Source organism: Urocampus carinirostris, chromosome 1 (genome assembly GCF_059441175.1).
Source record: "Urocampus carinirostris isolate Australia breed hairy pipefish chromosome 1, RoL_Ucar_1.0, whole genome shotgun sequence".
Lineage (NCBI taxonomy): Eukaryota > Metazoa > Chordata > Actinopteri > Syngnathiformes > Syngnathidae > Urocampus > Urocampus carinirostris.
In genome coordinates this window covers 1382449-1400187 of record NC_142349.1, presented here as the reverse complement: position 1 = coordinate 1400187, position 17739 = coordinate 1382449, and the positions used below count along the sequence as shown (strand labels likewise).

The following is a 17739-nucleotide window of genomic DNA, read 5'->3' as shown; positions in this document are numbered from 1 at the left end:
TCAAATTTATTTATATAGCCCTTAATCATAAAAATGTCTCAAAGGACTGCACAGGATTACAATTACACAATTACCTGATCTTAAACCAACATGCGGGCAAGGAACAACTCAAAACCTCAGCGTGAGGAAAAAGAGAAACCTTGAGAAGGGACCTCACTAGTGGTATCCCCCTACCAGGATGACCAGGGTGAATTACATTTAGCATTACAGTACACAAACATAGTAAACACTAGGTGACATGTTGAAAATTTGTCCGGAAAGTGCATGACAGCAGCGACGCCCCCAGACTGTAAACTAGTCCAGAAAGTCTATGATGGCCACGATGCAGCTTCCCATCTCTGCCAGCTGGTCCATGCAGGGGTTCACATGCACCAGGTCAAACACTGGTCTGCTGACTCATTTCAAATCGTCCTTCTCCTTCGTATCACCACCAGACAGGCAGTCGGAAAAAGACAGGACAAAATATGAGGTGAGCATCAATCATAAGCTTTGGAATAGAAGAGTGTCTTAAGCCTTGATTTAAAAACTTGAGGTTGCAGATCTTATCTCCGGAGGCAGGGCATTCCATAGCACCAGGGCCCGGATGGAGAATGCTCTCAAGCCTGCAGACATCTTGGCTCTCGGGGTCACAAGTAGACCGTCATTTTACGAATGCAGACTCCGTGCCGGAACAAAGGGGGAAATCAAATCAGAGAGATAAGAGGGTGCAAGTCCATGCAAACATTTATATGTATGTAAAGAGAACCTTAAAAGTCACATCTTAAGTGGACTGGGAGCCAGTGCAAGTTGGCCAATACAGGAGTAATATGCTCAAACTTTTTGGTCATAGTCAAAAGTCTAGCTGCTGCATTCTGAACCAGCTGCAAACTTTTGATGCTAGACATCGGGAGACCAGAAAGCAATACATTACAGTAATCAAGCCGAGAAGTAATAAACGCATGAGTTAAAACCTCTGCATCTGACAGTCCTTCTCCCTCATATCACCGCCAGCCAGGCAGTCGGAATAAGACAGGAAAAGAAAAATATGAGGTGGGCATCAATCATAATCTATTGAATAGAAGTGTGTCTTAAGTCTAGATTTAAAAACTTCCACTGAGGTTACAGATCTTATCTCCGGAGGCAAAGCATTTCACAGCACCGGGGCCAGGATGGAGAACGCTCTCAAGCCTGCAGACTTCTTCTTGGCTCTTGGAGTCACAAGTAGACCTGCATTTTCAGAGCAGAGGCTCCGTGCAGGAACATAGGGGGAAACCAAATCTGAGAGATAAGAGGGCGCATGTCCATGCAAACATTTGTATGTTAGTAAGAAAACCTTAAAGTCACATCTTAAGTGGACTGGGAGCCAGTGCAAATTGGCCAATACAGGAGTACTATGCTCAAACTTCTTTGTCTTAGTCAAGAGTCTAGCTAACGCATTCTGAACCAGCTGCAAACTTTTGATGCGAGACATCGGGAGGCCAGAAAGCAATATATTACAGTTATCGAAGTGAGAAGTAATAAACGCATGAATTACAATTTCCGCATCTGATTGAGTCAGCATTGGACGAATCTTCGCAATATTACGGAGGTGGTAGAAAGCTATTCTAGTAATATTTTTCACGTGTGACTGAAATGACAGATTAGGATCAAATATAACACCTAGATTTTTGACCAATTCACTCTGGGTGATATTCCATTTTTTTAGGTTCAGGGTAGTTTTTGAAAACAACTCACGATAGTGAGCTGGACCAATAATCAACATTTCAGTTTTTTCTGGGTTAAGGCGCAAAAAATTAAGTGACATCCATCTTTGAATCTCAGTAAGGCAAGCCTCCAGATTTCTACAACTTAACTGTCCAGTTGTCTCCAGTGGCACATACAGTTGAGCACCATCTGCATGCAATGGAAACTAATATTATACTTCCGGATAATGTCACCAAGCGGGATCATATAAATACTAAAAAGAAGGGGGCCAAGTACAGAGCCCTGTGGAACGCCACAGTGGACATCAGAGTGTTTAGAGGTCAGATTGCCATAGTTAACACATTGCATCCTGTCTGACAGGTAGGACCTAAACCATGAGAGTACAGTTCCTGAGATACCAATGCGTTCTAAACGAACAAGTAATATGTTGTTGTCAACAGTATCCAAAGCAGCACTGAGATCCAGCAGCAGTAACATTGATGAGGCAATCTATTGCTAAAAGGAGATCATTGGTCACTTTATCCAGGGCTGTCTCAGTAGAGTGATTTGCCCTATATGCTGACTAGACAGTTTCAAAGAGGTTATATTCTGACATGAAGTCATTTAAATGCTGTCCAGCGACCTTTTCAAGTAATTTTGCGAAAAATAGCAGATTTGACACTGACCTATAATTACCTAGGCTTGCTGGGTCAAGGTTAGGTCGCTTAAGCATGGGTTTAATGACGGCAGACTTGAAGGCTACAGGAACAATACCCGAGGATAGCGATATATTACTAATATTTAAAACTGATGGTCCTAAGATCCCAAACAGATCCTTCACCAGTGAAGCTGGAAACGGATCAAGCAGGCAAGTAGTTTGTTTGGCCCTACTGATCTGTGTTAGACTATCAAGGGACAAATCATTGAAACTGGAGAATGTTTCTTAACAACCGCCGAGACAGTCCTTACCTAACACATCTTTGAGATAGGAGGAGGTTACAGAGCGTTCTTTTAAAATTTCATTCCTGATTAGTGGAATCTTTTCATTAAAAAATTCCATAATGTCATTAGCAGAATAAGTAGCACTATTCTGGTTAAGTTGTCTGGTAAGTTTTGCCATTGTGTCAAACAAAAATTTCGGATTATTCTTATGTTTAACAATAATCTCAGAGAAAAACGATACTTTAGCTGACGCAAGAGCTACTTTATATTTCAGCAAGCTGTCACACCAGGCCAGTCGGAAGACCTCCAGCTTTGTAGTGCGCCATTTCCGTACAAATTTTCTGCAACCTTGTTTGAGTGACCTGGTTTTTTCAGTAAACCAAGGTGTATGCTTCTTAGGTCGAAATTTATGCCTTAGGGGCGCCCCAGAACCAAGAATATTAACCAAAGCAGTATTAAAGCTGTTTGTAAGTGAGTCAACCGACCCAGTGTACAAAGGGAAGGCTGCAGTTACCATAGGTAATAGTTCTTTCAAAGCTAATGCCGTTGTAGGGCGGATATTGCGACTGCTAAAGCCTAAATTTTCCTTATCAAAGTAAACATTAAATAGCACCTCACTCTTAACAAGATAGTGATCAGAGATGGCATTAGGATACGGTAACACTGTAACATTTGAGGCTACTATGCCACGGGTCAGAACAAGATCTAATGTTCCCATCTTTATGAGTGGGCACATCACTATTTGATTGAAACCAAATGAATCAATCAGTGACTTAAAATCAATTGCAAGTGAATTTGATGGGGAGTTTATGTGAACATTAAAATCACCAATAATTACAACATTGTCCGCATAAGTTACAAAGTCTGTTAACAGTTCCGAAAATTCATCCAAAAAAATTGAGTATGGTCCAGGTGGGCGATACACAACAACTACATAAATTGGTGTTGACATTAAGGACCTCATAACAAGTACTTCAAACGTTTTAAAACAGTAGGGGTACCAGGAGTAAATTTCAACTTATCTTACGATATAAGAGCAACGCCTCCACCTTTTTTGCATGGTTGTGCCAAGTGCGAGCTCACAAAGTTAGGGGGAGAAGCCTCATTTAACACTACAAACTCATTTGGTTTAACCAGGTCTCACAAAAGGCCAATAAGGTTAAGATTGTGTTCTTTAATGAGGTCATTGAAAAGTAAAGCTTTGGAGGCTAGTGATCTAATATTCAGAAGGCCAAGCTTCAGCACTGTGGACTGAGCTGAACCCTTTCCCGAGTTTTGAACCTTAATGGCAACCTTAGTGGTGACCTCCACAGGATTATACTGCCAGTCCCGGGTCCTGTGCCTGGCATGACGGCAGATGCGGCCCGAATTCCATAACACAGGAATATTGTTGACAGCTGGAGTAGCAGGATGACTAGTGGTAGAAAATAATGTTATTTCTTCTCCCTCCTCACCTAACAAGGGAGAATCAGAGGGAAGAAGCACAGAAGAAGATGCTATAGAAGAGTACAGATCAGGGTGTGTGGCGCAGGCAATGGAACACTCTAAACTACAAAAACAATGTGAATTGCATGAATCTAGCATAGCGCTAGTTGGCTCTAGCATTACAGATTCCACACCCGTGGTTACAGGTTCACTGATCACCTGTGACCTGGCCTGCAATAGTGCACCCTGTCATGGAAGGCTTAAACAGTAATCTATATTTTTAGAAAGAGTGAGAGCACCTTCCCAGTTAGGGTGAAGGCCGTCTCTCCTCAGCAGGTCCAGTCGGCCCCAGAAAGCAGGCCAGTTATCCACATACCTAAATCCCTGCTGACTACAGAAACTTGCCAGCCACCGGTTTAGCGAGACTAGTCTGCTAAACCTCTCATCATTGCTTCTCGCAGGCAAAGGGCCAGAGACAATTACTCGATGCCGACTCATCTTGCTGGCGAGATTACAGGTCCTAGCAATATTTTTCTTTGTAATCTCAGATTGCCTCATTTTAGTATCATTAGAGTTGACGTGAATGACTATTTCAGTGTAGCTAGCCCTGTCCTGGTGCATGTCAGCTCCCTCAAATTAGCCTAAATGTTGGGTGCTCTGGCCCTAGAAGTACACATAACTGAGGCTGGGGTGCTAAGCTTTATGTTACGGGTGATGGAGTCACCTATAACTAGGGTGCGGGAGCCAGTAGACCGGGATGGAGTGGGACTAGCTAGGGGGCTGAACTTATTATGTGTCTGAATTTGCTCATCGCCATTAGCATGCCGTCTAGGGCTAGTGCTAATCGGATTAGCAGGTTCGCTACAACCCACGCTAGCAGTGGTGTCCGCGGCACCTAACAATTTCCTTTTAAACTGCTCTAGCTCACGGACACGTCCCTCTAGAAGGGCTACTTGCCTACGGAAGCGGGAGCAACCTTTACAACAACCCATACTCACTTGTGAGCAGTCGGAAGCCGAACAGCGTCTTAGCAGCCGCGAGAGGGGTTGCCCTTCACCAGCGATCGGCAGCAGCGCGACTGTAAAACAATTGTGGGCGGCACTTACCTTACGCCAATCGTCTGAGATACTTACCTAAAACTTTTCAAGATAAAAAAAATCTCAGTCCAGAATTCTGCTATAGTAGGAACATGAATCGATCTCGTAGTCGCGACGACGTGAGCAACACAAAAACTCCCGCCACTCGATAACCCGGAACAATAAAAGATAAGATAGAGAGATAGAGATAGAAATAGAGATAGAGAGATAGATAAATAGATAAATAGATAGATGGATGGAGAGAGAGAGAAATAGAGCGAGTGAGAGAAAGAGTGCGAGAGAAAGAGAGGGAAAGAGAGACCAAAAGCATCCCTTCCATATTTTTATGAGTGTTTAATTCACTTGCATAAGACACACCAATATAGTTGCACCGAAGAAGGAAAAAACATACATAAATCACACTGAAGTATAAACAATAGTTTTGGGGAAAATGTATTTGATAAAACCCAATACCGAAACCACACATGTCATCTTGAAAGGCAATTTCAAACAAAAGAGAAAAACGGACTAAAAGGTCGAACAGTGTACGAATGTTACATGCTTGACATGCCTGTTAGTTACAGTATCAACGTAATATATTAAGAGTTATTCAGATGACACCAACATAGCTAACATGCTTACTAAACTTTAATTTTCTCTTGAAATTACTAACTCCAATCCATCCTAGCTGTCACTGTTACGGTAAACAATACGACCTCTTAACGTCTTTGCTTCTACGTCGCTTATGTCAGACTCATCAGCACCTCCGCTTTTTGGCTGCTTATTTAATTGTTTACAGCTTGTAATATGCAGAATACGAATTGTTTTATTCAATGCCATTTTTGTTCAGTTGTTTTTATAATTCCCTTTTGATCAAGTTGAAAATATTTACTTTGGCAAAATCTTCTGAACATTCGTGTCGTGATTTGTTAGAAAAGAGGGTGTCATTTGGCCAAAGTAAATATTTTATTTAAGTTATTTCTATACATGGTGAAAATTCTCTGTGCTTTACTGTTCTATTACATGTGCCCCAAAAATAAGATACAACGCAGGCTTAGCGGGCCCTCTAGTGTGAAAATAACATGTTAAATTATATACCTGGTAAACATTTGTCAATAATTTTACAGATATGTCTCATCGGAGTATAAGTCGTACCCCAGGCCAAACTATGTAAAAAACTGCGACTTGAAGTCCAGGAAATACGGTAGTTAATTGCCTATGTCTTTGCATGTTCAACATATCAGAATATCAACATGTGTTATTATTTCTAATATTTTTCATTCCTTTTTTTTTAAATCAGTCTTAAATTGGTATTTGCTACCAGGTAACTCTCTTTCTCTCGGTATGAAAAGAAATGTACAGGTACATCTGATGTACCATCAACTGGCAATTATATACAGAAAAGCTATCATGATTAAATGGGAGACATCAGATGGCTTTGCCAAAAGTTATATGCAGTGAAGAAAATAAGTATTTGAACACCCTGCTATTTGGCTATTTCTCACTACTTAGAAACCATGGAGGGGTCTGAATTTATCATCGTAGGTGCATGTCCACTGTGAGAGAGATAAACTGTAAAAAAAAATCCAGAAATTGCAATGCATAATTTTTTAACAATTTATTTGTGTGATACAGCTACAAATAAGTATTGGAACATCTGTGTATCATCTAGAATTCTGACCCTGAAAGACCTGTTAGTCTGCCCATTGGAAGTCCACCTGCACTCAATGTATAATCCTGAATCAGATGCACCTGTTTGAGGACGTTAGCTGCATAAAGACACCTGTCTACTCCATACAATCAGTAAGACTTTAACTTGTGACATGACGAAGACCAAAGAGCTGTCCAAAGACACCATTGAATTGTACACCTTCACAAGGCTGGAAAGGGCTACGGAGCAACTGCCAAGTAGCTTGGTGAAAAAAGGTCCACTGTTGGAGCAATCATTAGAAAATGGAAGAAGCCAAACATAACAGTCAATCTTAATCGGAGTGGAGCCCCGTGCAAGTAGCACATCGTGGATTCTCAATGATTCTAAGAAAGGTGAGGAATCAGCCCGGAACTACATGACTGGAGTTGGCCAATGACCTCAGAGGAGATGGTACCACAAAAGGCTCCCCTGTTTCAACCAGCACATGTCAAAGCCCGTCTTAGGTTTGCATATGCCCATTTGAATGATACAGAGAAGTCATAGAGGAATGTTTTGTGATCAGATGAGACCAAAATAGGACTTTTGGGTCATAATTACACTCAGCGTGATTGGAGGAAAAAGAATGAAGAGTACAATCCGAAGAACACCATCCCTACGGTGAAGCATGGGGCTGCTTTGGGGGTGTTTTTCTCCACAGGGAACAGAACAAGTGCACAGCATTTAAGAGACGATGACTGGGGGCCGTGTAATGGGTGATTTTGGGGAACAACCTTCTTACCCTCAAGCACACAATCAGGAAAACCAAGAAGTGTCTCCATAAGAAGCATATCAAGGTTATAGCATGGCCCAGCCAGTCCCCAGACCTGAACCCAATCCAAAACTTTTGAAGGGAGCTCAAACTCCATGTTTCTCAGCGACAGCCCAGAGACCTGACTGATCTAGAGAAGATCTGTGCGGAGGAGTAGGCCAAGATCCCTCTTGCAGTGTGTGAAAACCTGGTGAAAAACGACAGGAAACGTTTGACCTCTGTAATAGAAAAGAAAGGCTACTGTACCAGGTATTAACATTTTCTCATTTGTTCAAATACTTATTTGCAGGTATATCACACAAATAAATTGTTAAAAAATCATCCATTGTTATTTCTGGATTTTTCTTTTTAGTTTATCTCTCTCACTGTGCACATGCACCTACGATGAAAATTTCAGACCCCTCCATGATTTCTAAGTGGGAGAAATAACAAAATAGCAGGGTGTTCAAATACTTTCTTCACTATATATATATATATATATATATATATATATACTGGTATATATATATATATATAGTGTGTTAATAATGAGTCGAAGCACTAAAACACTAGAATGCTTTGATGGTTACTGTACTTCAAGGTTGAGTTTTTTCATAAGAACAATCAGGCCTTCTTACTTAGCAAAAGAAGCATTAAGTTTAAAGCATTTTGAGTTATACACTAAAAGTCCATCTGGATCTGAAAATCCACAAAGATGTTCGCCTAACTCTTATCAACAGCTACTTGGGCGGTCTCTGCTGTTACTGTTTCTGGGATTTGTACTACAAGTATTTATCCTGCTTTCCAACAACCTGCTATGATATGTTGCAATGTATGTTTGGTTTTATTGCCCAGCCTTAACTTGGGATTATGTCTGATGTGGCAGATCCAAGCCTCGATTGAAATTGTATTTAGGACCTGTTCTTGTGCTGACATTTTCAGTGCTCTTTCATCCACATGGATTCTTTTTCACTCATTATTTCAGTTTGCCTGTATAGACCTGTATACTGTTCACATTTATAGGGCTTATGATGCCTGAGGCATTTACTTATTGATATTCTTCATTTTTATCAACCAGCAATGTTAATCAAATAAAGTTTGGTTGGTGTGCAAAAATAACAGTGTTGCCCAGTCAGATAAAAGTATTATAAAGAATGGCCTGCCTTTCTACAGAGGTGCACATAGTAAGAGAGCAATATTGTAAACCTTCTTAGAATGACAATCTAGCCGCCCCTTTCACTTTAACATTTATTCATTTATTAGCGGTACAGTAGCATTTACCTGTTAAAGTGGTTCAGGGTAGGTCTGTCTTGAATCATAGGTCATGTCAGGTATGCAAGAATCATGGCGATCAGGGTCTAACGGCAGGGTGTCGAGAGGCAGATCAGCGTAGCCATAGGGAGGGTAAGGGCCATCTAATTCTAAAACAGACAGAAATTTGGTTTATTTATGCTGGAAAAACTGGTCACCATTGTAAAGTTGCTATGCTTTATTAGTTGATGTGTGTCATCCACCTGAGTAATACTGCACCTAATGAAAGTCCAATTTATTTCATGCAGGTGCAAAAAACAGTGCCTCTTAATAGTGAAGGATTTTATACATTTGACTATAAAGGATTTTATACGATTGAATACAAGTTACATTTATTGAGTTTAATGCTATAGTTATTTACTGACTGTGCCTTTATTCAATAAGCAGTGAATCTTCAGGGCAGGCATAAGTGGTGGAAGAGGTTGTTTACAGGAACGGGACGTACTGCTGATAAGATAATCAGCACACCCAGACGCTGTTGTCGCAGAAAAGCCCGGTGTTGTTTTGAGGAAGCCAGACATCGGCACACTCGTCTATGAGATTGTGAAGCCCACGTTGGGCTTCCTTATGCGGAGAGAAGATGGCCAATAGGAGAAGGCTAAAGGACTTCAGAAAAAGGCTTCCCAGAGACTCCAACGTCGCTTCTTTGGCCGTCTTCGATGGAGCTCACCTAGTTCTTTTGTTAGGGAAATTAAATCTGCCCCCGAGTAAAAATGTCAGCTTTCCTGTTCATTTTTCCCTTAAGAACCGAACGCGCATACATTTTTGGGTGAATGTAGGTTGTGTTTGGTTAATGAAGTCATATAACTAATTTGAATAATTTGGTAAATGGTACACTTTGATAATTGGTTTCCAACAGTAAATGAAATTATCTTCTGCATGATCCGAGTTAGACAAAATTACCACTAAAATCGTGAAAGAAATCCACTCCTCATCATATTTTTATTCAAAACTACATGTGGAATTGATACAGAACATATTGATTCAACTTTGCCTTTCTGTATACCTAGCCTGAGTTGGGTTGTGGGGCAGCAGATAAAAGGAGGAAGGACTGAAGTCATTCTCCATGACCACTAAGTCCAGGTCTCACAATGTCATATCTATTCAGCAGGGAGCGGGCAAAAACCTTCAACATGATGAATAAACGATAAATGGCAAGCTTTCAGTGAGTGCCTTTGTGTTTTATGATACACAGTGATAAAGCAAAAAAATAAGTTTTTGACCCCTTTTCTTTTTTTTTTTTTTGCAGTACTTTAACAAACGTTTGGTACCTGAACATAGCTGAACACGTGGACGAGTGAGATGAGTGGCCATATTGTCTACCCTTGCCCCATCAGGTAGCATGATTTTGAGATAAAATGTATTGTGATTTGTCGTGTTTTATTGCCTTTTTTCCAATAATAATGGGTCCCAAGAAAAAGGAAAACAGTGAGAAGAACGATCAAGTAGAAGAAGAAAATTATTCTAACATACGAGAATAGAGACTGTCATTGTACGTTATTTTTTCCTTTCTTAGGTTTAATCTTTATTATGCACATATTTAAATACTTATTTTTGTTTATGGATAGGTTTTGTCAATATTTTGAATAAATGACATCCTCAGCAACAGCAAACCACATTTGCGGCCAAACCGACAACTTGCCAGTTCGACCCGCTCCCAGGTTCACTTATTAAAAGTCTTTTTGGCGTCCTTGGACCTTCAGTTCTAAATATTATAAACATATCACTCTCCTCAGGTGTAGTTCCAGCAGCTTTTAAGTCCGCCGTTATTAAACCCACACTGAAACGACCCAACCTTGATCCAGAAATCTTATGTAATTATAGACCTGTGTCAAACCTACTTTTCATTTCTAAAGTACTTGAAAAAGTAGTAGCACAGCAGCTGAATGATTTCATATCCGAGAATAACCTTTTTGAATCTATGCAATCAGGATTCAGGGCTAACCACTCTAATGAGACAGCTCTGATCAAGGTAACAAATGATCTCCTACTGGCAATGGATTCTGGCGCTTCATCACTTTTGCTGCTGCCGGATCTTAGTGCTGCTTTTGACACAGTGAACCACAATTTCCTACTAGAACGGTTGGAAAAATGGATTGGTCTCTCAGGAACCGTCCTCTCGTGGTTCAGATCCTACCTCTCAGATAGGACGCACTGTGGTAATTATGGCGAAATGACATCTGAGCCCTTTAATGTTACCTGTGTGTTCCGCAGGGTTCAGTGCTTGGCCCCCTTCTTTTCAGCATTTACATGCTTCCATTAGGTGATATTATTCACAAGTACAATATCATCTTCCACTGCTACGCAGACGACACTCAACTATATCTTCCGTTGGAGGAATCTCCCACACTAAACTGTGGAAACTTGGAGGCCTGCCTCATTGAGATAAAAGAGTCGATGTCACTCAATTTCTTGCGTCTTAACTCTGAAAAGACCGAAATGTTAGTCATTGGTCCATCTGAATGCCGTGACTTATTCTCAAAAACTGCTGTGAACATTGACAAATGTCACATCACACAGAGTGACTCAGTTAAAAATTTAGGTGTCATATTTGACCCTAATCTATCCTTTGAAATGCATGTAAAGAAAATTACTAGAACCGCTCTTCCATCTTTGTAACATTGCTAAAATCCGTTCTATACTGTCTCAGTCTGATGCGGAAATTATAATTCATGCATTTGTTACCTCCCATCTCGATTACTGTAATGCACTAGTCTCTGGTCTCCCGAAGTCTAGAATCAAGTCTCTTCAGCTGGTACAAAATGCCGCAGCGAGGCTTTTAACTAGGACAAAAAAGTACGATCACATAACACCGATTTTGGCTAACCTGCATTGGCCCCCCAAGTTAGCCATAGATGTGATTTCAAGGTTCTCTTAGTATTATATAAAATCATACATGGACTTGCTCCCTCTTATCTTTCAGATCTGATTTGCCCCTATGTCCTGGTCCGAAGCCTACGATCTGAGAGTGCCGGTCTTCTGGCTATCCCAAGAGCAAAGAAGTGTTCTGCTGGTTCGAGATCGTTCTCCATCCGGGCACCGGTGCTGTGGAATGCTCTTCCCCCTGAGATCCGATCTGCAACCTCAGTGGAAATGTTTAAATCTTAACTTAAAACTCACTTCTACTCCATAGCATATGAATAACCTACTCTTCTCGTCGGCTGAAAAATAGTCTGTGTAATATAGTGTAATAATCTGTGAAGCCCTTTGAGACTCTTCGTGATTTAGGGCTATACAAATAAATATGACTTGACTTGACACATTTATCAGGCATCAGGTGCCCGGAATTATTGTACAGTCTGGCTGTGTCGACCAAACTTAAAGATGGGTTTTGTCTCATGGGCAATTGCTCCACTGTCATGTGCCAATTGTTCCACCTGTGCCTCAGAATAATCAGTGGGGATCACCAGGTCTTTCCGGACTGCCATGACAATGTTGTCAAGTTGTTTGACAGCTTCCTGTACATTGCCATCTGAAAATTGACGTCAACAGTTCCCGAGTATTTACTGATCATCGTTAGTAAGTCTGCTCAACCAATTAACAACAGGAACAATTTCCTCAATGTCAGGGTGGTTGCCAGGCATCTACAGGAAACTGGTTGTATCGCGAAGTTTTTTGTTGTGACATTTCATTTTTTTACTCAAGTTCCGATCGGTCAGGGGAGGTGCGCTTCGTCCAAAGTTGTATTCAGGACCATTTTGACTATGTCGCCTGCACTTTATGAGCGGTACACAATTTTCATCGTCACTTTGAGACTCTTCCAGTTCAATGGGGGCATTTGGTTTAAGGTGTAAATTGTGGCCTCGGGCTTGTTAGTTCTCATCCTAGCAAAACCTGTATCAGTTAAATCCCGCTGGTGAGTGGGTATGGACATAGCTCTAACCCCAAGTAATTGAATAGCTCATTGTCGAGGTTTTTTTCCTAAATGCTTCTTTATAACGTATTTCCTCCTCCATATTAGGCATGTTTAAGTCCCCAAAGTTAGTGTCCCTAAATCTACAGTAAAAGGCACGACGAACTCCCCCTTTTTATGGGATCAAGAGATCGCAGTTCGAATCCCGGCTCCTCCGTGTTACATGTCGAAGTGTCCTTGGGTAAGACACTGAACCCCTAATACCCCCAATAAGCAGGTTAGCGCCTTACATGGCTGCACGGCCGCTATTGGGAAATGTGAAGCACACTGTAAAGCGCTTTGGGAAGTCTTGAATTGAAAAGCGCTATAGAAATGCAGATCATTTCATTTCATTTCATGTTTGCCGGTTTTGGCTGGGATTCCCTGTATAGTGCCATAGCCTGTTTCGAGGCTACTGGGTCCTTTAGGACAGCGAGTGGTAGTTGGTCCAAAAGTCACGTGACCGTGCGGCCGGATGACATTCTGCAGTTTATCTTTTAGGTTGGCTGACGGTACCCTTTGGAGCAGTAGTCAATGTCCTAGAGGTACTCGGCCAAGCGATAGGTATTTCCCTTCTGTGGTTTAAATTTGGGCACATTTCGGGCTAGTTTGTCTAAATCTCTCCAGTGCACGTTAATGTGACTCAAGAGAGATGTTCTTATTATGGAGTCGGTACCAGTGGCATGGTGATTTTGCGATAGCCTGCTTGGGCGTTGCCAGTCATCTTGGGCAACTATTGAGCCAGTTGTCTGACAAATGTCAGCTTGTGGCGTTTGCTGTTGCCTGGTGGACTCATTAGCCTGGCTGATTGATAGTTGCTGCCAATGGCTAAGCTTCGCTAACAAGTCGCTAACAATTGTGCTTTTAAACGAAACGTTTCTCTTTTTTCATTGGCGCATTCATTGTTCAGAATTGAAATGTTTAGGTCTTGCGGCTAAGAAGTATCTAACTTTTAACAATTGGGCTCGGAATTTGCCTATTCTCAAAATCATTTATTCTTTCAACTTTAAAAGTGACACAAATTCGATTACTCTGTATTGACCTGCGCTTTGCTTTCAAAAGAGTGTTTAGGACAACAGTCAATACTCTATATAACACACTACAGTGGGTATTAGCACGTCACATTGGGTATTTGTATATTGTATTCTTTTTGCTTTATAATTGTATTTTTCTCAGCGCTGGGATGCTGCTGGACATGTAACAAGTATCTATCCATCTAAAATTGATGGGACGATGGATGGAGCCAAATACAGGACCATTCTGGAAGAAAACCGGATGGAGTCCGCAAAAGACCTGTGACTGGGACGGAGATTTGTCTTCAAACAAGACAATGATCCAAAACATAAAGCAGAGCTTCAATGGAATGGTTCACCAAGAAAAACATATCAAGGTGTTAGAATGGCCAAGTCAAAGTCATGACCTCAATCCAATTGAGAATCTGTGGAAAGAACTGAAAACTGCTGTTCACAAACGCTTTCCTTCCAACCTGACTGAGCTCAAGCTGTTTTGCATAGAAAAATGGGCAAAGATATCAGTTTCTCAATGTGCAAAACTGATAGAGACAAACCCCAAGCGACTTGCAGCTGTAAACGCTGCAAAAGGTGGCGCTATTTATCTATCTATCTATCTAACTACCTTGGTCATATCCCTCAAGAGGGGTGACCAGACAAGACAAACACATCCAATTACAAAGAAGATTAAAAGGGAAAAAATAGCAAAAAACACACACAAACATTTTAGGACCATGGCCAACCATGGTGCTCTGTGGTGAGGGGTCGTCTCCTTGTGAGAGGTAAGAGAATTCTCCCACCAAAAGGTCTCGCAAACCCTAGTTATAGGGTCACTAAAAGGTGGCGTATTAACTCAATGGGGCTAAATAATTTTGCACACCCACTTTTTTGTTTTTTATTTGTTAAAAAAGTTTAAAATATCCAATGGTGTGTTCCACTTCATGATTGTGTCCCACTTATTCCTGATTCTTCACAAGAAATTACAGTTTTATATCTTGATGTTTGAAGTCTGAAATGTGGCAAAAGCCCACAAAGTTCAAGGGGGCCAAATACTTTTCCAAGCCACTGTAGTCATACTCTTTGGGTTTCCCATTCTCATGTCCCAATGACCCGGACAAAAACGGAAATGGCACCCAAAAATGGTTTCACAACTCAACACGGGAGATGCTTTAACGGCACACAACCATTCAAGTTGATAATGTGATTGGTTTCTTGGTTGTCATGTGTACACAATGTCTGTGACTGTTGCTAAAACGTGTGAATCGAGAAGAAAAAATATCAGAAAAGTATCAATTTTAACACCCTTCAATTAGGCATCAATCCATACATGCATCCATCTATAATGCCCATCACACATTTAAGTTCAAAGGCAACAAAAGGAAAAATAAACTGTTAGTCGTCTGACTCACCATCAGCCAAGTATGTGGACTCCAAAGGAACTGTGTAGGCCTACAGTCAAACACAAAATGACAAACTTGACCCAATTTTTCTCTGTTGCTGTACTATAAAGGTGGGGTGGGGGTATGAAAATGTAAAGCTGCATTCATGACTTATTCCAGAAGATGGCGGCAGAGTAACAAAAGATCTACATGCATTTCTTAGACACGCTCAGATAAACTATTTTTTATTATCTTTTTTGGGAGGGGGGGGGGTTAAAAGAAAGATACAAGTGGACAGGCACAATAGCAAATAAAGCACAAGGGTTCTTTGAACTCAGTTGAGTCTTGCTCACACTTAATATTTCACTTTCAACGTTTTAAGGACGCCCCAAACTACGCACCCCACCTTTACAGATTGCAAGGATGAATTTAAACTTCCATCATTTTTTAAACCAGGCAATTACATTTGTTTGTTTTCCATCAGTACATAAGTTATATAACGATTTGTTCACACAACTATACTGTGATGCTTACCATTTCCCAGACAGTGGGGTCATGTTTGAAGAGTGAGTGTGTGAGTTCAACTGAGACTCTTTTTCTGTAGTCGGAGCTTTTGTCCTCTGAGATTCGAAAGAGCACCGCCGCAGCGTAGGTGGCTGTGAATAGATATCAAACTTTAGTTGAGCCAAAGTATAAATTCAAAGTCATCTCATGAAATCTTATTACATAATGTCCCCTTATGAATCCTGTAAAATTTGCCTAAAATCACAAATAAAATCGAATGCTGTTTTTGAACTGTTAGGAGAATATGGACGGTTTCAGTCTGTTTTAAAAGGTAACACTGAAGTTTTGTCCCTAACTGAAATAATCATTGCAAGTGCTACTAAAATTGAGTAATCTAAGTTACACACAGAAATAGAAGGTTTTTATTATCGCCTATTTTTTTCAGCAATCATATGCCTACAGAAATGTGTAGCATAGGCATCTTAGCTCTAAAACATGTAGGGCAATAACATGTAGACCTACCTGGTCCCTGGTCAAATTTGATTAAAATCTGAAAAAGTAATCAGTTTTTTTTTTTACACATTTTTCTAAGGGGATGTTAAGGCGTTTCCAAAAGGGACTATTTGGAGAAGACAAGTGCACAGCTTTAAAATGTCTTTGAATGGGTTTTTCACTTCGGCCAATTGTTGGAAATTGTAAAAAAGGTGTGTTTGATTTATTTTACCACATCTCTATCACTATGTGCATGCTTTAGCGTAATGATGGTGTGTGAAAATGGATCTGGAATGTCAGTAGCCGAAATTGAACCCGGGTCCTCTGAATTGTGTGACTGATGTGCTAATAGGCTGTCCCCATGCCGCCCTTGTTTCAATAAACCATTGAATTTTAAGGCATAACCAGTTAAGTTTTAAAGTTTATATGTTTGATTACCTTGATGCCTATTGATATTTTTGGTAATACAGTTCTAATTAGGATTTTATTTATTAACCCCTGGGTTTCCCAGCCAATGCACGTAGCCTACTGAGTTGATGGGCAGCACCAAATTACTATATTACTAATATTACTAGATATTATGTAGAGCAGGGGTCTCCAACCTTTTTCAAGCTGAGAGCTACTTTTTGTTACTAATTAGCACAAAGGGCACCAGGTTTTATATGCATTTTGATAATAACTTAAAAAATAACCAGGTTGATTATTGGAAGTAAGGTTAAATCGATTCAGGCACAAAAAAATAATTTTGCTAGTATAATCACAATGATCCAGCACTGGTGAGCTATTTTAAGAACAGGTCAGCAAGCACCTCAACTGTCCTTATGGGGCACCCAGGTGCCTGCAAGCACAACATTGGAGAACCGTGATGTAGAGTATGGGGAGTAAAAATAATTCTCGTTAAAAATGAGTGGGACATATATGTTATATTCATAAGTCTTTTGTAGGAAAACGGTACGTTTTTCCACTCTCTAGTCTAGCATCCGAAGGCACGCATCAAATAAAGAAACCGAAGAGCACATTTAGGCCAGGATCTGGTAGCTTTGGTTTTTTAAATATGTTTTTAATGTTTTAGAAATCCAGTATTTGGAATATTAAAACATATCAAATGCATGTATTTGTTGAAAGAGTTTCCTCCCAACTCCCTTAGAATCATATTATTCATGTTGGCAAACTGTGGTAACACATTTTGTTCTAAAGCGTCTTACGTGAAAGTAATTGGTTCATAAATATGAATTAACACAAACCATAACAATAATAACAAAATATTGTATTGAGTCAATGTTTTTCTACATTATCAAGACAGGAAGAAGCAGTTGCCTCATTGAATAAATCACGCAAACATGCTGGGCTCTGCTTTGCATTTTTGCCAACAGGCTTATCAAAATTAATTAACAGAACAGTGTTTTGCTGACAGAAACAACCGTTAGGGGGCTAAAGACAAAAACATTGAATTTTAAATCAGCTAATAATTCCTTTGCCAGTAAATGTAGGTAGTAATTGGTTGCAACAACTGTGTTGTATATGTCACACCAGTGAAATTTGGAAGCTGCATTACACTATTACCGTCATGTAGTGTAAGCTAAAGATAGTTGTTCTACCTGCTCTGTG

At 40.4% G+C, this 17739-nt stretch overlaps 1 protein-coding gene across 5 annotated transcripts in view; it reads right to left on the bottom strand.

Annotated features, from left to right (window-relative positions):
- Positions 1-17739, bottom strand: part of LOC148373206 (junction plakoglobin a-like) — a 109460-nt gene that overhangs the window by 5434 nt on the left and 86287 nt on the right. For 4 of the 5 annotated variants that reach the window (XM_088333087.1, XM_088333105.1, XM_088333078.1 and 1 more), the window contains 3 exons: positions 15670-15791; positions 15166-15205; positions 8825-8964 (listed from right to left, as the gene is read on the bottom strand). In XM_088333087.1, coding sequence (XP_088189213.1) covers positions 8828-8964; positions 15166-15205; positions 15670-15791 — 299 coding nt within the window. In that variant the 3' untranslated portion in view covers positions 8825-8827. Of the gene's footprint in view, positions 1-5525; positions 7752-8824; positions 8965-15165; positions 15206-15669; positions 15792-17739 lie in introns of those variants that run through there. The other variant, XM_088333096.1, reaches the window with a different exon arrangement.